The 21,757-nt window shown below is 40.0% G+C and overlaps 1 protein-coding gene across 2 annotated transcripts in view; it reads right to left on the reverse strand.

Moving 5' to 3' along the window:
- The window catches only part of SPECC1 (sperm antigen with calponin homology and coiled-coil domains 1), a 269,159-nt gene that overhangs the window by 237,325 nt on the left and 10,077 nt on the right, over positions 1-21,757 (reverse strand). The window contains exon 2 of one of the 2 annotated variants that reach the window (XM_042917316.1): positions 17,977-18,076. The exons of the other annotated variant lie outside the window; for it this stretch is intronic. Coding sequence (XP_042773250.1) covers positions 17,977-17,979 — 3 coding nt within the window. The 5' untranslated portion in view covers positions 17,980-18,076. The remainder of the gene's footprint in view (positions 1-17,976; positions 18,077-21,757) is intronic. 2 annotated transcript variants of the gene reach the window in all.

Below are 21,757 nucleotides of genomic sequence, written 5' to 3' on the forward strand. Positions count from 1 at the left end.
CTTCCCCCAGTCGTCTCGCTACCACGATCCCTCCCAGCCTGGTCTGCTCCCCAGTCTCAGGTTCCCTTCCTCCCCTGCCAGACTCACATCGCCCCCACCCCCACCCATTCTGAACCCCAAGATCCTTCCACCATGCTCCTCACCAGTCCCTGGATGCCTTTACTGTGGCCCTGCTCAGTCAGCCACCAGTCAGGGGCTGCTATGTTCCCAGCCTGGGTCTCCCAAGGGAACTATAAAGACAGAACTCGCCCGAGGCCACGTGGCCCTTGGTATCCCCGAGCCACGGATGTGTTTCACTCTAACTGGCTTCTCGCGGAGCCTTCCAAAAAAGCATTTATTTTAAGAACATCTCGGTCAAGTTTAATTCAGAAAGGGAGGGTCATTAGCTTGACTGTGAGCACAGGTCAGGCCCTATTCTCCAAGTCAGCCGTATCATTAACAAAGCTGATCTCTGATCTCCATCAGCCTGATTCCTGAACTATATTTGTGATGGCAGGGGTGGGGAAGAATGATGCCGACAATTCTTTTCCACACCCCCAGCAACACCCTTTGACCTCTGGTCCCACCTTCCTCTGTGTGCGGGAAGGGAAAACTAGATAGCCTTCCCTAAATCCACAGAAAGTGGAAGGAAGAAATGAATACAGTTAGAAGCAGCAGTTAATGAAACGAAAACATTTTTTAGAATGGTCTTGAAGATTAAAAAAAACTAAAATTAAAAACAAGAAAGAGGACGTAATTACATACATGGCTTTGTAAAACTAGGCGAAACAGATAATTTTCCAGGAAAACACAGATTACCGAAATTAACTCAAGAAGAAACAAACAGTCCCATAGAAAAAGGGCAAAGGATAAGAAAAGGCAATTCACAAAAGGAAAAATACTATAAACATGAAAAGATGCTTAGCCTACCTAGCATCCAACAAACACAAACTAAAGCAATAACATATTTTTAAAAGTCCATTGCATGGACGAATATATTTGCAAGGGATAAGAGCGTTAGCAAAAATGTAGGAAATACACACTTGCGCACAGTTGTGCGTGTGGCTCCTTGGATGCAGCTGGGAGTAGAGATTGTAAAGAGGGACTTCTCATATTTTACTCTATTTCTATATTTGAATTTTCATAAAAATATGTTTTTTGTATTATACCTGAAATTTTACTTTTTTAATTAATTTATTTTTTTAATGTTTGTTTATTTTTGAGAGAGAGAGGGAGAGCGAGCGAGTGGGGGAGGTGCAGTGAGAGACCGGGACAGAGGATCCACAGCGGGCTCTGTGCTGACAGAAAATGGTAATTTGAGATAAGGCCATAGGTTGTAAAATAGTTTATGGGTCTGAAACATAGTAAGTAAGAAAAGGAGAAAGAGAAAAATAAGCAGCAAAGTGCAGACTGGATACGATATAGAAAACCACACGGGGCGCCTGGATGGCTCAGTCGGTTGAGCCTCCGACTTCGGCTCAGGTCATGATCTCCCAGTTCGTGAGTTCGAGCCCCACGTCGGGCTCTGTGCTGACAGCTCAGAGCCTGGAGCCTGCTCCGGACTCTGCGTCTCCCTCTCTCTCCGCCCCTCCCCAACTCACTCTCTGTGTCTCTGTGTCTCTCAAAAAATGAATAAACGTTAAAAAGAAAAAAAAAAAAAAGACGAAAACCACACATGCGAAAATATTAGCTCCCTCAGGGCAAAAACTCTGTTCCATTCACTGCATATCCCTCTGACACAGCATGCCCAGCACAGAACACTTAGTAAATGTTTGTTGAGTGAATAAAAGAAAAATGGGACTAAAGAATATCAAAATGTACTCTGGGAATTTCAAGTTTAAAAGAAACAAATGAAACAACTTTGTTCACATATATTTCAACAATTTGAAATGTAAAATTATTTTGGGGGTGCCTGGGTGGCTCAGTCGGTTGAGCATCCGACTTCGGCTCAGGTCATGATCTCACGGTTCGTGAGTTCGAGCCCCACATCGGGCTCTGTGCTGACAGCTCAGAGCCCGGAGCCTGCTTTGGATTCTGTGTCCCCCACTCTGTCTCTGCCCCACCCCTGCTTGTGCTCTCTCTCTTTCAAAAATGAATAAACATAAAAATTTTTTTTTAATTATTTTTGCTGAAATCCTGTTATACTCAATATAACCATTAAGTTGGGATTTATGCTTGTACTGGTCACTTTTCTGCAGCTGACCTTAAAAGAATCCCCAATTAAAAGAATGTGGGGGCGTCTGGGTGGCTCAGTCAATTAAGCTTCTGACTCTTGATTTCCGTTCAGATCATGATCTCAAGGTTTGTGAATTCGAGCCCTGAGTTGGGCTCTGTGCTGACAGCATGGAGCCTGCTTGGGATTCTCTCACTCTCTGCCTCTTCCCCACACGTATGCATATTCCCTCTCTCTCTCTCTCTCTCAAAAATAAATAAACTTTAAAAAAAGTAAGGTTAAAAAAAAAGAATGTGCTTCATCTTGATTAGTCTGGTTACTGTATTTTCACGATGTTTTCATAATATTCATGAGCTGGTATTTATATTTGTTAAAATTCACAATTTTCACCTTTTTCTATTTTGTAGCATTATGTAAGTTCAGGAAAGTTAATAAAGCAAAGTGGCTCACTGAAATGGAAAAGTTGGGTTGAGAGTGATATAAATAGAACTCTTAGCAATGATAAGGATCATGATCGAACGGTCTCAAATGCAAGATAGAGAGATCTCTGCCCTCTGTGTCAAGGGGTATGCCATATAGGCTGTTAAAAAGGGGAAGCGCAGGGGCACCTGAGTGGCTCGGTCGGCTGGGCATCTATCTGCCTCTTGGTTTAGGCTCAGGTCATGACCTCATGGTTCCCACCTTGGGCTCTGTGTTGACAGTGCAAAGCCTGCTTGGGATTCTCTGCCTCCCTCTCTCCCTGCCCCTCCTGCTCTCTCTCGCTCTCTCTCTCTCAGAATAAATAAATAACCATTTTTAAAAAGGGAAGTGCAAATAAGAGGTGTAACGGCAAAGACTGAAAAATTGGAATTTATTGGGCCATTCATCCATTTGCTCCTGAGGCTAGAGCACTTTATTGTTTTCGGGAAGCTGCTGGAACGGTAGCAGTAAACCATGTTGTGCCTTCCACGTTGCCATCAAAGTGCAATGGCCTCTTTGGTAAACCAACCAAGTTCTTCCTCAAGGGCAGAATAATGTATCTCAGTGCCAAACTGAATCATTCATCACCAAAGGAAAAGACTGAAACTACCAAGGCATCATTTAAAGTTGCACTCCTCAGACATAAAACACACGCAGACACACACTAAGGAAATGTTGTTGTTGTTGTTGTTGTTGTTGTTTTAAGAACAGCCCCAAGGTTAATGATACATGTTTTGGTCAGAAAGAAAACAGAACAAGATATTAGCAAAATTCCTCTATCAAATAACACACTGAACACCAAGGAATACCAATGGCAGGCCATACGGAAGAGGAATTGTGAGCTTGAGTGAGAGAATTGTGAGCTGGCGTGAGATCTGAGGCAGATAATTTCAATTTACCATTGACTGAAACCTCTGAGCAGGGTATGAATCAGTACCTTTCATGTCTGAGGCTCATATTCGAGGGCTAAGGTCCTCAGTGGAGAAGGACCCAGGGACCTGCGCTGACGGAGGACCTGGTATGAGTCCAGCCAGGAAGAAAAGGAGCTGTTACACACAGTGTAACTGAACACCAATCTACACCACCGCTCTCTTTCTCGCAGGAGGGCTGCTGATCTGAATAATCTGATCTTCATTTAGTACTGAAAAAGGGATAAACATTTTGAATCAAACTACAGCCATGGACAATCTGTCTTTTCAATGTGAGGTGGGACGCCGAGTACCAGGGTTTGCTTTCCACTCGAATATACAGGCTGTTAAGGGGAAAGGCACTCACATGGGCATTAGAGATGAGGAACAATATAAAACTGTTTCTTCATGGCATCGAGAGTGCCGGTAAAGACCATTTCTGTGATCTCAAATGACTGGCTGACATCGTACGTGTCAGAAATCAATATTTAGAGCAGCCTGAATCTTCGCCGAAATGTCACGATTTCTTTTGAACGCTCAAATGTGAGGGTAACTTGATAGGATCAAACTGCAATGCAAGTACCTAAGTCGCCATGAGTTTGACCTCCCCAGCAGTTGGCAGTTTTCATTACAAATTAAATAAATTTGGGGCATCTGGGTGGCTCAGTTGATTGAGCGTCTGACTTTAGCTCAGGCCATGATCTCACAGTTCGTGGGTTCCGGCCCCGCGTCGGGCTCTGTGCCGACAGCTCGGAGCCTGGAGCCTGCTTAGGATTCTAGGTCTCCCTCTCTCTCTGCCCCTCCCCCACTTGCTCTCCCTGTCTCTCTCAAAAATACATAAACATTAAAATAATTTTTTAAACAAATTAAATAAAATTTTCATATGTTGTTGCATATTTGAAAATGACACTGAAATGTTGCAAAGCAATATAAACAAGCATTTTTGTGATGGCTGAACCCTCTCCTGCATGAGAGATAAGAGATAAAGCTGGAAAGCGAGATATGGATCAGACCTCAAACAGCTTTGCCTGCACTGCTGAGGTGTTTGAACTTGGTAACCCCTAGTCTGTGAGGACAATTTAAGCAGAGACGCAAAACGATCAGAATCCCATTTTAGAATGACTGCTCTGATGGCAGTGTGGAGGACAAATACAAGGGAGTAGAGCCGGAAGCGAGGAACCTGTTAACAGGCAATTTTAACAGTTCAGACGAGAAATAACAAATCTAAGAGAGTGACAACAAAATTCAAAAGAGGCTGAATCAAAAGATACCTAAAAGGAAATAACAGGACTTGATCACCAGTCAGATTAGGATTCGGATTCAGGGGAGGAAGAGGGAGTTTCCTGGTTTGGGCACAACTTGCTGAGATTTACCTTGTGTACTACTTCTCTATCACTGCGTAACAAATTACCCACAGTTTAGCAGCTTAGAACAATGAATGTTTATTACCTCACAGTTTTTGTAGGTTAGGAATCTAGGAAGGGTTCAGCTGGGTTGTTCTAGTTCAAGGCCTCTCATGAGGTTGCAATCAAAATGTCAGCTGGGGCCATGTCACCCGAAGGCTTGACTGGGGCTGGAGTTCCAAGGAGTTCACTCACATGCTTAGCAAGTAAGTGCTGGTTGTTGGCAAGAGAGGTCAGTTCCTTTCCAAGTGAACCCCCCTACAGGGCTGCTTAAACATCCTTCTCGTGGCACTTGGGTTCCCCCAGACCAAGTGATCCAAGAAACAGAGAGCAAGGAGGAAGCCACAATATCCCTAATAACCCTGAAGTCTCAGACCACCATTTCTGCCTTATTTCATTCATGAGAAGAAGGTCCACTAAGCCTAGCCCACATTCAAGGATAGGGGAAGTAAGCTCTGTCTCTTGAAAGGAAAGGTATAATGAGTGGATATATTTTAAAATCATCACATCACATAAGTGGACAATGAGTTCAATTCATGCTGAATTGGAAATGCTTAAGACATTCAGTGGAAGTGTCCAGCAGGCGGATGAACATATCCCTACAGAGTCATTGTTCAATTTAGCAAGAATAAAGTATAGTGGCACCTTGGCGGCTCAGCCGGTTGAGTATCTGACTCTTGATTTTGGTTCAGATCATGATCCCAGGGTTGTGGGGTCTTCTGTGTTGGGCTCCATGCTGAGCATGGAGTCTGTTTAAGATTCTCTCCCCACCCCTCTCTCTCTCTCTCAAAAATAAAACTAAATAACTTTAAAAAAATTTTTAAAGAATAAAGTTTATAGAGTGACAGAGTTACAGGGTCACAGAATTAAGGAGAAAATGAAAGATAAAGGAAGCAGGGTCAGCCTAAGTTCACCATGAAAGGAAGTCAACAGTTAGAGATCAGAGTAGGGGATTTTCGTGGGCAAAGGTGACAAAGGTCTTGGTAGAATCCCTTGTCCATTGACTTGGGCCAGAGGAAGGACCTCTTTACTTGAGAGAGAAAGAAAAGAGGAGAGAATGGGTGCTATCTAATGTGCTCCTGTCTCCAGGGAAAATAGATAAGCAACACACCATATGTTAGAAATATAGATGTGACCCCTTGAGGAACATATCTCAAATCAGTTTGTTATCCCAGCCTCCCTACCTTCTCGTGTTGTAGGAAGATCCCTGCTATGTCTCCCTGGCCTGTTGTAGGCTTGTCATTCTGACTTACCTGCTTTCCTCTTCCCGAACCTCTCATAAACCCTACTCCTCCCTGGGGATGGCATCTGATTGGGCTGCTTCTCAAACAAGTATGACTTCAGCTTGTCCTCAGAATCTCCCCTTTGAGAAGTACCCATCAGTAGCCCTGACGGACTTGGTATCTTGGAGCCCTGCCCTGCTCCCAGTCTGCGGCCTAGAAGGATCCCTGCCTGGATCCCTAGTGGTATGGATGAGATGTTAAAATGTCTCTGAATCGTAGTCGGTCATATTCCTCAGTGTGGAACAGGTGAAACTGTGCTAGCGTTGGTGTTTCTGAACTGGAACTCCACTTTAGCGCCTAGATTCTTTGATGTAGTGCCTTCCAGCTCTACTAAGATTTGTTTTAAGATGATGTTAAACACAAATGTAGTTCCTTTTCTGCTTTTAATGACCTCAGCAAAATTCGACCGACAGTAGATGAACACTGAACCATGACAATTCATGGAAAGGAATGCGGGGATACCAGCAAGTCCCCATTTTAGCCATTACCATGGCGACAACGTGCATGGATGGCTATTTAAAGGGGCCATTCTTCGAAACGCCTTATTAGGCCCAAGATATTAAAACTAATGAAATCATGGAGAAATTTCTTATTTTTGCAGTTTTAACGAAGAAGGTGTTAAGCTAGTAATACTTTAGCTACTATTTTTAAAGCAACGACTATAGGTCAAACACTTTTCTAGGATTTGTTGCTTCAGTTGTCACATTTGATTCTCAAAAAGCCGCGGGAGGCCAGGTATTATTTTTTCTCCTCAGGGCAGCTGAGGAAACTAGGGATCGGAAAGGTCAGGTAATTTGCTCAGGCTCACACAGCTGCCGTGTAGAAAACCTGAGATTTGCGTGGGATCTCACCTAAGTCCAGGCTTTTTCCATTATCCCACATCACCCCTCTAATAAATGGTAACAAGTTGTAAGTATGACGACATTGGCCTCTTACCGGATATTGCCCGCAAGGTCATTCACTACCATACCACCCTGCTTTATTTTCTCCATAATAACTGATTACAACCTGGAATTTTATTATTTATTGCCTGTCTTCTCACTAGATCATAAACTCAATGAGAGCAGGTTCCTTGTCTCTTTCATTTCCCACTGGCCACCAGTACCTAGAATTTTTATCTAGCAGAGAGCAGGTAATCAGGAAGTGTTGGTTGAATTAAAAAAATGAATGAAAAAGTTCAAAGGAAGAAAAAGCACTAAAACAAATGCTTATATAAACATTATGTTTTTTTTTAAAAAAAAGAATTTGACAAGTTTAAGGCAGAATTTAAATTATGATTGCTTTAAAGAAATGTCCAACTGCTTATTTGGGAAATGCTGTGCTATATTTCCCCATGCACTATTTCAGTAAAGCAGTCAGCAAACCTATAAGATCATAATAACAATAACATTTCTATAATTCTGAAATTGTGCTTATAAAGTTCCTCTTTACCAGCTCATGCATTCATTAATCTAAAAATTAGTAGTAACTTTTTTTTTTTCCTGAAGAATACCCACGGCCAGTTTAACTAAGGGAGGATAAAGCTTCCCATATGAGCTTGAGTTAGTGTCAACATATTCCAGAACAAAAAAAATCCTAATTTCCTCTGCCAATCCTGCAAATTTATTTCCTATATCACTGGGGGGCCAGAGTAAGAGAATGTAGAATGACCAACCAAAAGTCCTTACTTTTATCAGCAAAATCAACCCAAAGCACATAAATAAATATGTGTCCTAACACTGAATTAGCAGAAGAATCATGTAAAACATCTTGCTATGAAGATACTACTAAATTCATCAACATGATTTCTCTCTGAGGTAATTCTATTGAATTAGTATTAAAAAAAATTGTAGGCCTAAATTTTTTAAAGTTTGATACTAGTACATGAATAGACAAAGAGATCGACAGAATCGACAAACCACGAATTAGGCCCAACTACATATGATTTTAATTTAATATATGAATAAATATATTCATATATATTTAATGAATTTAATATATGATAAAGGAATATATATATATATTTAATATATGATAAGGAATTTAATATATGATAAAACTGATATTCCACAGGAAAGGATGAATGTATTCAATAAACAGTATGAGACATTTGGACAGGCATCTGGAAGAAACAGAGTTGGACACCCTCCTTTACTCTTTATACCAAAAATGATTCCAGCAATACCAAATATTTTAAAGAAAAAAACTAAAATAATTAGCAGAAGAAAATGCAAGAGAATCTTTAAAGTCATAATATGGAAGATCTTTTAATTTATAATATGAAAACTCAGAAGCTATTAAAACATCAACTACATACAAGCCAAATACCTAAAACATGACAGAAACACAGTTAAACAAACACCACTGAATGAACTGAGAAAAAACCAGTTTACTCATATCCAGATAAAGAGTAAATTTTCCTATACACAAGGGTACCTTAAAACCCAAGAAGAAAACCACCAATAATCCAAAATAGAAATGTGCAAAAGTAATGAACAGACAGTTCACAGAAAATACAAATGGCTCATCGACACATAAAATGCTGTATCTCACTTTTAATAAAAGAAATGCAAATTAAAACTATAAACATATTTTACCTATCAGCATGGCAAAAATTTGAAACGTTTGTTACACATCACTGTGTTGGTGACTGTGTGAGAAAATTGACACTTTCACTTTTAGTTAATAGGATGTGTACTGATAACATCTATGGAGGGCAATGGAGCAATATTCATGAAATTGACAAATGTGTATGTCCTATGACAAGGCAATTCCACTCTAGAAATGTATTCTACAGATTTATTCTTTTTGGGGCTGAGACCTGGGGAACAGGGAACAGAGGCAGAAAGGAGATGTCTTTTCACCTATATCTCCTTTTGAACATGTTGAATTTTATATACGGTTCTGTTACTTTTTCACAAAATGAAAATTTTAAGCTGTGTTCTTTTTTTTTTTTTTTTTAAGTCATGTTTATTTACTTTCTCCTTCGGTTAAAGCCAAAATGGAGAAGGAAATTAACCTATGAAGGAAGTAGAGAATGGCCTCACCCCTGGGCAACAGATACAAAGACTATCTTCCAGAGACAAGAATTCACTGAACAAAATTGAGGAAGGATTACAAGAATTGATACTTCTCTAGATCTTGAGCAAGTTAGAGATTTCTCTGAACTGAGTGAGAGGCAGAAGGAAGGACTATCCTCCTGAGGTCCCTGCTCCCCCAACCTGAGGAAAGATATGGTGGAAATGAGGCATCACAGAAGAGCTCATAAGACAATAGTAGGAGATGAAAAGGACATAAATAGAGGAAAAGAGTTAACACCATCACATTATGAACAAATGTCCCATGAGGAAGAGCAAGAAGTGAAACCAAATGCTAAAAAAGTCAGTGAAATAGAAGACTCATTTGAGGAAATGGAATAGAAGAAAACAAGGATGAAAGTGATTAGAAAGGTGCTAAATGTGGAAGATAAAGATGTGGCATCCACATAATTGCTAATTCTGAATTAAATAATTTTCAATCCACGAGCTGAAAAATCAGGAAGAGTGCAATCAAAACAGGACATATCCTAGCAAAGTTAAAGGGTGCTTAAGGGCAAAGAAATGACTGCCAACAATGAAGCAGAAGCAACAGATTACCCCTATAATCGGGAGGCAAGTTAGACTCTGCAATTTCCTCCAGTCTTCTCCACAACGTTAGATGACAGAAGACAAAGGAGCAACGCCAGCGGAGTGTTGAATGAAAGAAGGGACTCAAGAATTCTTTCCCAAGTTAGAATGTCACGCATATTTAAGGGAAACAAAAAACAGAACTCAAAGATTATAGCACTCAAGAATCCTTTGGAAAAATGCAGTCATAGTCCAGCCAATTAAAAGTTAAATGTGGGGCGCCAGGGCGGCTCAGTCGGTTGAGTGTCCAGCTCTTGCTCTCAGCTCAGGTCATGATCCCAGGATCATGGGATTCAGCCCTCCTGCCCAGCATGGAGCCTGGAGCCTGTTGGAGATTCTCTCTCTCCCTCTGCCCCTCTCCCCTGCTAACACTTGCTGCTCTCTCTCTCTAAAATAAATACAATTTTTTTAATTAAAAAAAAAAAAAACCTAGACGTAAATAATGTGCTCATTAAGGGAAAGTTCACTGCGTGAAACCACACTGGTCCCATCTAGCGACACATGGTATTCTTGCAAGAAGCCAACTCATCTCTTCTTTCCGCTGATGTCCCCTACAGTCCACTCTCAACATGGCAGACACAGTGACCATGTACCACCTTCGACAGACCCCTCAGTGGCTCCCCATCTCAGGGTGAAGTGCAGTCTGTGCACTGGTCTACAAGGCACCCACACATGCCCTCCTGACCCCTGTGACCATGTCTCCTACCCTGCGCTGGAGTTCCCAGCCTCCTTGCTACCCCCAAACATCAGGAATGCTCTTCCTCAAGGCCTTTGCTCCAGGTGCTTCCCCCACCTGGCATGATTTAACTAATTCCCTTTCCTATCCCAGGGCTTCGCTCAGATGTCACCTCTCAGTAGGACCCTTCATGACCACTCTTTTGAAAATTCTAACCTATCTCTCCTGGCACGCTGGACCTTACTTACACTATTCTGTTTTTATCTCCATGTTCAGCACTTGTTCCCTTCTAACATGCTATCTCATTTCCTCATTTATCAGGCTCATTGTTTGCGGCCCCCAATTGTACATACGTTCCAGGGGCCAGGAATTTCTGTCTGTTTTTTCACTTGTATATCCAAGCACCTAGAACATGTGGTTTGGGGTATTCGATATCAGCAAAATTAGTGGTAGCCCTGAACCAGTTGAGCACAGTTATATCTAAATATAACTAAGTCTATCAGCTGTAGCAACTCCTTTCTAGATATGCCTCCTGAGGCAAGGGAAACAAAAGTAAAAATCAACTATTGAAACTACATCAAAGTAAAATCTTCTGCACACTGAAGGAAACAATCTAAACAAACTAAAAGCCAACCTAAAGAATGGGAAAAGATATTTGCTAACGACATGTCTGGTAAAGAATTAGTTTCTAAAATATATAAAGAACTTATAAAGCTCAACACCCAAAAAAGAAATAACCCAAATAAAAAGTGGGCAGAGGACATGAACAGACATTTCTCCAAAGAAGACATACAGATGGCCAACAAACACATAAAAAGATACTCAACATCAGGGAAATGTAAGTCAAAACTACAATGAGATATCACACCTGTCAGAATGGCTAATATCAACAACACAAGAAACAACAGGTGTTGGCAAGGATGTGGAGAAAGGGGAACCCTTTTGCACTGTTGGTGGGCAAACTGAGGCAGCCGCTCTGAAGAACAGTATGGAGGTTCCTCAAAAAGTTAAAAATAGAATTATCCTATAATCCAGCAATTGCACTACCCGGTATTTACCCAAAGAATACAAAACTACGAATTCAAAGGGATACATGCACCCCAATGTTTATAGCTGCAGCATCTACAAAAGCCAAATTAGGGAACCAGCCCAAGTGTCTAATGGCTAATGAATGGATAAAGAAGTTGTGGGATATATGTGTATGGGCACACACACACACACACACACACACACACACACACACAGTGGAATATGACTCAGCTATAAAAAAGAATGAAATCTTGCATTTGCAATGATATGGATGGAGCTAGAGAGTATAATGCTAAGTGAGAAAGTCAGTCAGGAAGACAAATACCATACGATTTCACTCATATGTGAAATTTAATATGGGAATTTCAGAAACAAAACAAATCAGCAAAGGAGGAGGGAGGGAGAGGCAAACCAAGAAACACTCTTAACTATAGAGAACAAGGTGATGGACACCAGAGGGGAGGTGGGTGGGGGGATGTGTTAAATAGGTGACGGGGACATTATGGTTATTAGACTTAATCATATACTTATACATATGATTAAGTCTAATAACCTCTTAACTATGGCTACAAAACTGAATACGATTTTAAGAAGTCTAGAAAGAAAAGGTAACAATGTAAAATAATGTTAACTAGACAATAATAACAAGAATTCCCAAAGGGTCACAAATACTGAAGAGTAAGGAGAATGCCAATTATTTTATTATTTTTTTCAGAAAGGCATATTGAAAAATTGTTCCTCAAGGTGAAAAACTGAGAAAGGTGTTTGAAGCATATCGTTTAAAGGTAAAAAGGTAACCGACAGAAGAATTATAAACATATAAGTATATCTTCCAATTAAGAGAGGGGAGGAAGAGAAAAACTGGCTCATGTAGCATGAGATATAAATCAGCTTCTAACTGAAAATGAGTAAGAGTTATTTTGCTTCACTCTCCTCTCCTGTGACCATCAACCCAAGTCATAGGGAAGAAAGGCATCATCTCAGGTAAAGCAGGAAAATCACCATGGTCCTAAACCACAAACTATGAACATGTGTGCCCAGTTCTGCCTGGATGGAGCTGAGGGACCATGGTCCGAGTTGAGATGTGCCAACTTAGACATCCTGCAGGATACTGATGACCCTGGAAGGTGGGGTCACCATCTCAAAAGCATCTGTGCCCACTGTTACAGTCACCATATGAGAGCAATGTACCACAGTGGGAGGGGAGAGGATGCAGCCCTAGGAGGCTTGGTCCATCCCAACAACCATGGGGAACTGGAGGGAGCCTAAGGAAGAAACCATGGCAACCAGCCACTGTCCCTGTCTGCAGCCTTCTGAACTCAAATCTAATGAAGGAAAGCTCCCTTCCAGGACACAGGGCCACACTGAGAAAAACTGCTGGGAGTACACTCCAGGCCAGGCAGGACAAGGATATTAGGGACACAGGAAAAGAGAAGATCCAGGTAAAAGTAGGGGAGGAAAACATAACCTGTACATCTCACTAAAGCCCAAGGCCATGGACCTGAATACCTGGTGAGAACAAGAGAAGAGAGAACTCAGGAGGCTCAAAGCTGGGAAAGTTATCCTGCCCCACTGCTTCCATCTGGCCTGAGAGCAACAGAAAGGATACAGGGTCAATCCCACACTAGGGTATGATAGGAAAAAAAGAAAATATTGAGCAGACCAACACGCCTACAGAGAGTGAAGGCATGTTAGAGAGACAGGCTCATGAAACAGAAGAAAACCAGAACAGCATCTCTGAACAGATAGAAAGACATGAAGTTATATATTGAAAATGTCCACTGTGTACCGGAAAAGTCAATGCAGAATGGCCAAGAGAGAGATTTTTTTTTTTTTTTAATTTTAGGAGAGCACAAGTCGGGGGAGGGGCAGAGGGAGACCGAGAGAGAATCTTAAGCAGGCTTCACACTCAGTGTGGATCCAGACGTGGGCTCAATCCACGGCCCTGGGATCATGACCTGAGTCAAAATCAAGAGTCGACGCCCAACGAACTGAGCCACCCAGGCACCCCTAGGGATTTTTTTTAAGTCCTTTGAGAATCCAGGCAAAATAACCAAGTCACTTACAAGAGGGAAAATTGTCATCAGACTTTGATAGCAGGCAGCAGAGTAACATATTGAAGATACTCATGGAGGAAAACATAAACCAAGGATTTTATAACCAATCAAACAGATTCCCAAGAATAAAGATCAGGGGCACCTGGGTGGCTCAGTCGGTTAAGCGTCCGACTTCAGCTCAAGTCATGATCTCACGGTCTGTGAGTTCGAGCCCCACGTCGGGCTCTGTGCTGACAGCTCAGAGCCTGGAGCCTGCTTTGGATTCTCTCTCCCTCTCTCTCTCTCTCTCTCTCTCTCTGCCCCTCCTCTGCTCATGCTCTGTCTCTCTCTGTCTCAAAATTAAATAAAAACATTATTAAAAATTTTTAAAAAAAGAATAAAGATCATAGATGAACAGTTTTGAACATGGAAGAACTCAGGAAAAACTATATTGAGGAATCTTCTAGACACCAAGTATTAACCAAGCCAACTATCCAGAGAGGTTTCATCATAAGAACTGATAGTAAGCATTAAATATATATTTACCCAGAAAACTAATGCAAAATGATTAGTAAAGGCAAACAGTTGAATGATTATATATTATGACAATGTAGATTCAGTATATCTATCAAAAAGTACTAGATAAAAATCTAAACCCATAGAATGGAAAATACCTTTCCAAACATGGTATAAACTCCAAAGCCACAAAAAACAGGTTTCTAATTTCACTACGTAAAAATCTTTAAACTTTTATATGGTCAAAAACACCATAAACAAATTCAAAAGACAAGCAACACACCACACAAAAATACGCACAACAGTCCTAGTATCACATTGAAGTGTAAAGGGCTCAATAATGAGTTAAAAAATAAGAAAAACAATACAACATAGGAGCGCCTGGGTGGCTCAGTTGGTTAAGCGGCTGACTTCAGCTCAGCTCATGATCTCACGGTTCGGGAGTTCAAGCCCCGCATCCGGCTCTTTGCTGTCAGCGCAGAGCCTGCTTCAGACCCTCTCTCTCCCTCTCTCTCTGCCCCTCCCCACCCACAATAAAAATTTAACAAAAACACACCAAAAAAAACTTTTTAAAAAACACACAATATAAATTATTATAAATCTATGTGAGGGGTGCATGAGTGACTCAGTTGGTTAAGCGGCGGCCTCTTGATTTTGGCTCAGGTCATGATCTCGTGGTTCGTGAGATGAAGCCTCACACCGGGTTCCACACTGACAGTGTGTGGAGGCTGCTTCTGATTCTCTCTCTCTCTCTCTCTCTCTCTCTCCCTCTGACCCTCCCCCCTCACACTCGCTGTCTCTCAAAATAAATAAACTTTAAAATAGATAGATCGATAGATACATATGAAAGCGTTTTCACACTGATTAATAATTTTAAAATACACAGTAAAATAATGACCTTTATTTGCTGTATTTGTCAGGCTGGCAAACATTGATAATACCAAGTGTCAGCAAGGGTACGGGGAAATATTTATCACTTAATGGGTATACACTATGTGTAAGGAATTATATTGGATACAAATATAATAATGTAATAACAGAGATACAAATATAATACAAAAACAATGTTCCTGTCCACAAAGAACTTATATTTTTAGGGCGTGAATAAGGGGAGAGAGGGAAAATTTTTAAACCAGTATGTAATCATTTAAATGCAATTCTGGTGTGCTACAGAGGAGACCTATAGGGTGCTTAGAGAGTGTAGAAGAGGAAGAACCCGATATAATTTGGGCAGAGGTATTCTCAGCCACCGTGAATTGATCACCTTTTTAGGAAAATTGGCAAAAGCTTAGATATCCACAATGTTCGTCTCAGTAACTCTACTCCTAAATAGCAAGTCTATCAAAATACATAACTGGGCATATACATACACAAAGTGATGCTTACTGTAGTATTGTTTATAATTAAAAAAAATAATTCAAATCTTTATCAGCAGGATATTGGCTAAAGGGGGGTATATCTAACCATCAAAAAGAATTCAACCATGAAAAAGAATGATACGCCACCAAAAAAGAATAAGATACCTAGGAATAAACCTAACTAAAGAGGTGAAAGGCCTGTACTCTGAAAACTATAAAACACTGATTGATGAAAGAAATTGAAGACGACACAAACGAATGGAAAGATATTCCATGCTCATGGATTAGAAGAACAAATCCTGCTAAAATGTCTACACTACCCAAAGGAATCTGCGTATTTAATGCAATCTCTATCAAGAGGCCAACAGCATTTTTCATAGAACGAAAACAAACAATCCTAAAATGTGTATGGAACCACAGAAGATGCCGAATAGCCAAAGCAATCTTGAAAAAGGAAAGCAAAGCTGGAGGCATCACAATTTTGGACTTCAAGTTATATTACAAAACTGTAGTAATCAAAACAGCATGGTACTGGCACAAAAGCAGACACCTAGATCCATAGAGCAGAATAGAAAAATATAGAAACAAACCCGCAATTATATGTTCAATTAATCTTTGACAAAGCAAGAAATACTATCCAATGGGAAAAAGACAGTCTCTTCAACAAATGGTGTTGGGACAACTGGACGGCAACATGCAAAAAAAATAAAACTGGATCACTTTCTTACACCATACACAAAAATAAATTCAAAATGGATTAAAGACCTAAATGTGAGACCTGCAACCATAAAAATCCTAGAAGAGAGTATAGGCAGTAATTTCTCTGACATTGGCCATAGCCACTTTTTTCTAGATAGGTTCCCTGAGGCAAGGGAAACAAAAGCAAAAAATCACCTATTGGGACTACATCAAAATAAAAAGCTTCTGCACAGCAAAGGGAACAATCAACAAAACTAAAAGGGAACCTATGGAATGAGAGAAAGTATTTGTAAATGACATACCTGAATAAGAGTTAGTACCCAAAATATATAAAGAACTTTAAAACTTAGCACCAAAAACCCCCAAATAATCCAATTTAAAGATGGGCAGAATTAATAGAACACTGTATGTTAACTAACTGGAAATAAAATAAAAACTTAAAAAAAAAAATGGGCAGAAGACATGAACAGACAATTCTCCAAAGAAGACATCCAGATGGCCAACAGACACATGAAAAGACGTTCACCATCACTTACCGTCAGGGAAATGCAAATCAAAAACTACAATGAGATGTCACCTCACACCTGTCAAAATGGCCCAAATCAACAACACAGGGAACAACAGGTGTTGGCGAGGATGCGGAGAGAGGGGAACCCTCTTGCACTGTTGGTGGGAATGCAAACTTGTGCAGCCACTCTGGAGAACAGTATAGAGGTTCCTCAATTGCACTATAGGTATATACCCAAAGAACACAAAAACATTTTTCAATAATTCAAAGGGATACAAGCACCCTTTGTTTATAGCAGCATTATCAACAATAGCCAAATTATGGTAACAGCCCAAATATCCGTCAACAGATGAATGGGTATAGAGAGAGAGAGAATAGAATCTTACTCAGCCATACAAAAAGAATGAAATCTTGCCATTTGCAGTGACATGGATGGAGCTAGAGAGTATTATGCTAAGCAATAAGTTAGTCAGAGAAAGACAAATACCATATGATTTCACTCATGTTCAAAAAAGCACTTGTCATGGAATACCTCTAATTTTGCCAATAGTAAAGGAATAAAGTTTTCTTCCTAATCATAAAACACACACACACACACACACACACCCTTCACTTAATAAATACGTTTAATATTTTAGTCTTTCCTTTTAGCTTCTGTTCTTTACACTCAAAATGCAGGTTATAAATAAACCCACTTTATATGTGCCTCCTGCCAAAACCCACTTAAAGGAGACTGAACAAACTCTGACCTTGCAGTCCCATTATTATTACAGTCTAAAAGCTAGACTCAGGCTGCAACCACCCTTTCATTTGGAACGCTTGTTAAAATGCCATGCTACGACTCCTCTGAATGAAAACAAACCCTAGAATATGATGTTAGGCTTCCTTTGTTACTACTTATAATGACTAAGTTCTGTGCCTATAATACAGATTTCATTTAATTACTACATATCAAGGGATTTTATATGGTTTTTCTCATTACATCTTAATTCATTTTGTTTAGGATACTGTCACACAGTCTTTTCCAGGTAAAAAGGAGGGAAAGAAATTGAGCAACTGGCTTAAAACGAAGCAATTGGGCAGGAGTGCCAGTCGGCAAAAGAAAAACCTTAGGTCTCCCACGTAGAGGCTGCATCCTGGTTAGTTGTACACTACTCATCTGTAGGGTGAGATGTAAAGCTTGGACAGTCACCTTCAACAGTCATTCACAGTGAGTCATGTCCCACTGCCTTACTATTACCTAACAAAACAGCCTCAGATCTTGTTGTAGCCTTTTTAGTATTCTGAAGCCAATAAAACACTTACCATTCAGCAAGAGAAACAAGTTCTGAAACATTTAATAATTTGCCCACAGCCAATGAACATGTCCACTGCAAAGCTTCTTTCCAGATCCTTTACTATTTCTCTACAGAGTTAGAAAATTAGAAAAACATTAGAGTTATAAGATGAATAGTTTATGAGTTCAGTTAGCACAGTTCAAGTCCAAATATTTATTAAGTGCCTCTTCTGCTCTAGAAACTATGCTAACCACTGTGAATATAAAAATGGAAAAGCTACTAGCTTGGCCCCCAAGAAGTCCCGTCCTGTAGGGGAGACACAGCTCACAAATTACTATCATACTAAACTCTACCTCCTTAACTTTCACCAATAGGAGCAGTTATGACTATGAATGACTACTTTAATTCAGTACATTATCTTCCCACTCTTCCCACTTAGAATTTATCTATATTTCTTTTTTTTTTCAATATTTTTTTTTGAGACAGAGGGAGACAGAGCATGAGCAGGGGAAGGGCAGAGAGAAAGGGAGACACGGAATCTGAAACGGGCTCCGGGCTCCGAGCCGTCCACACAGAGACCGACGCGGGGCTCGAACTCACAGACCGTGAGTTCTGTGAGTCGGTCGCTTAACCGACTGAGCCACCCAGGCGCCCCGAATTTATCTACATTTCTAAATACAATTCCTACTAAAAGGAAGCAGGGCTCCTTGGAAAAATAGCTGGTTCCAGGTATGGACTATGGGATTAACAAAAGAGTCTGGGATATCTTGTGGGGGCCTAGAAATCAAGGAGCTGCCCAAAGACTAAAAGGACCATGTCACACGGACAATGGGGTGAACCTGAAGGAGCTCAATTTGACTTATTTGGGACAATTTCAACAACAACAACAAAATGACAATAGTGAACTATAAGACACTGATTAAAACATGTATTGATACTAAAAAAAGAATAAAAGGACAGAAAGACAAAGCTCTTCTTTACAGAATGAAAGAGCTAATCAATGTAAAGGAAATGACAGCATTATGGGGGGAATCGCCCCCTAAAATCTTATAAATCTTATATATCCACCAAAACATGCTAAAACCATTGACTGAAAGGTTGTTGGTCGGGGAAGAAGATGTTCACATGACGTCAAGGTTTCACTCCACAATGTATCAATTACAGAAAGGAAGACAAAGTGATCGAACTTACCATGACTACCTGGTGGGCCACCTAACAGTGCCCGCCTCTTAAGGTGATGTGATGAGACACCCAGCATCACCTACCTAGCCTTCTTGTTGAAACTGTTTGCTAAATCATGAGGAAGGATTAGACAAATTCAAATGTGGGACGCTCTATTGGGCAACTTGCCTCTTAAAAGAAAATTCGCCTTCATAAAGAGCAAAACTAACTTTAAAAAAAAAAAAAAAGGAAGAGAACAAGGCATGGACTTAGGCTTCTGGGAAGATGGGACAGGCATACTTTTCCCTATTCTTTATACTAAGTACAACTAAAATCCATAGACGCGACACAGAAAATAAATATAAGAAGGTTCTGAAAGGTGAAAAGGAGAAGACAAACCGTTTAAGGAACTCAGGGCCCAAGGAACAACACAGTGGCAAGTTGCCTGGGTTTCCTTTCTGTGTCACGTAAACCAGACTGGGAGCTGAAGGAGTGGGCAACCTGGAAATACGACAGGGCACAAACGTATTTGTTGGCTGCTGTTCCAGCCAAAGGACCAGGAAAGGAGTAGTTTAACAAGACACAACATTCAGACAATAAATGCTCTACTCCAGCCAGAAGAAATAGCCAATGAACATAAAACAGTAGAAGTCAAAAGAATAGAGCTTCAAAGACCTGTGCGACTGTAATAAAAGACCTAACGCTTAAGTCATCAGGGTATAGGAAAGAGACAAAGAGGTGGGAAGCTGAAAAAGTATTTAAAAAAAAATAATAGCTGAAAACTTTCTGAATTCAGCAAAAGACTTAAATCTACATATTAAAAAAAAATGAAACCCAAACTGAGAAGCCCAAAGAAATCCACATCAAGACATAGTCTTCATCCTAAAAGACTAGAAGACACCAAATTCTAAAAGACAAAAAAAACTTGAAAACAGTGAAAGAAATAATATTTGCCTATAGGGAAAAAAATAATTCTGGGGCGCCTGGGTGGCTCAGTCAGTTGAGTCTCCAACTCTTGATCCTAGGGTCCTGGGATCAAGCCCCATGTTGGGCTCCATGCTGAGTGCAGAGCCTGCTTAAGATTTAAGATTCTCTCCCTCTCTCTCTCCCTCTACCCCTCTGCCCTACTTGCACTCTGTCTCTAAAATAAAAGAAAAAAAATAATTCAAATAACAGCAGATTCCTCACCAGAAACCATGGTGGACAGAAGGAAGAAATACATATTTCAGGCACTAAAAGAAAAGAACTATCAACCCAGAATCCTATCCAGAGAAAATATCCCTTAGGAATCAAAGGGAAATCAAGACATTCTCAGATTAAATAAATAAATAAGAGAATGTGTTGCTAGCAGACTTATCCCAAAACTATGTCTAAAGGAAGTTCTTGCAACAGAAAGAAAATGATAAAAGAAGGCATCTAGGACCATCAAGAATAAATTTTAAAAATGAGTGTAATTATAATAAAATTTCCGTCTCCTCTTAAGACTTCTAAATTATGTTTGCGGGTTGAAACAAAAATTATAATCCTGCCTGATGGGGTTCCGAATGTAGATAGAAAAGTACAAATGAGAAGAGTAAAGAGGGGTGAGGTTTTTGCACTTCACTCCAAATGGTAAGGTAATCACACTAGTAGACTGTGATAAGTCATATATATAATGTAATACTTAGATGACCACTAACAACAGTGTGTAAAAAGTTACAATCAAAACACTTTAGGTAAATCAAGATGGAATTCTAAAAAAATTCTAATATAATACACAGGAAAAGACAGAAAAAATGAAAAAAAAAACCCATAGAGAACAAACATATTAAAATAAATAAAATGGTAGACTTAAGCCATAACATATCAATAATTACATAAATGTAAATTATCTAATTATACCAATCAAAACATAGAGATAAGCAGAGTGGATTTAAAAATATGTCTATGAGAAATTCACTTCAAATATAAAAATACAGGCTGGTTGAAATTAGAAGAACGGTAAAAGATATATCAAGCAAACATAAATCAAAAGAAAGCAGATAAAATAGACTTCTGAACAAAGAAAAATTCTAGAGACAGAGAGGGATGAAAGGATCAATCTGCCAGAAGACATAGAAGCCCTCCTAAGGTATGAACAAATATTAGACACTAACTTCAGAAACTATTCAAATAAGCCAGAATTTGATTGAATTAGTTTTTAAAGCAACTTATGCCCTAGGGCATTGTTGAAAATAATAGGGCAACCGGCCAACAATTAGTGGAGTTCAGTAGCTGGGTATAGAGCAGGAAAGAAAGGAAGAGAGCTGTACCAATACCACTGTCATTCAAGGGTGACTGTGGGCATACCCAAAGCTGGGCCTCCCTGAGGAGCAATGTCAGAAGATTTAACACTGCCAGAGGGAAACAGACTTCACTAAAATAGTCCCTGAACAAATAAACAGGCAAATAAAAACAAGAAGCTCCAGAGGGGGAAATCAGTACCCCGAGTTCCTAAAACATAGTACCTAAAAGCTCTAGTTTCCAACAACAACAAACTTATGATGCATGAAAAGAAACAGGGAGGTATGACTCATACTTTCTGTGGTTAGGACAGGGTAGGGTACAGGGGAGAAAAAGCAGGCAAGAGAAACTGCAAATGAGAGTGAACAGATACCAGCATTAATAGA

The sequence above is a fragment of the Panthera leo genome, chromosome E1, assembly GCF_018350215.1.
Source record: "Panthera leo isolate Ple1 chromosome E1, P.leo_Ple1_pat1.1, whole genome shotgun sequence".
Taxonomy (NCBI): Eukaryota; Metazoa; Chordata; class Mammalia; order Carnivora; family Felidae; genus Panthera; species Panthera leo.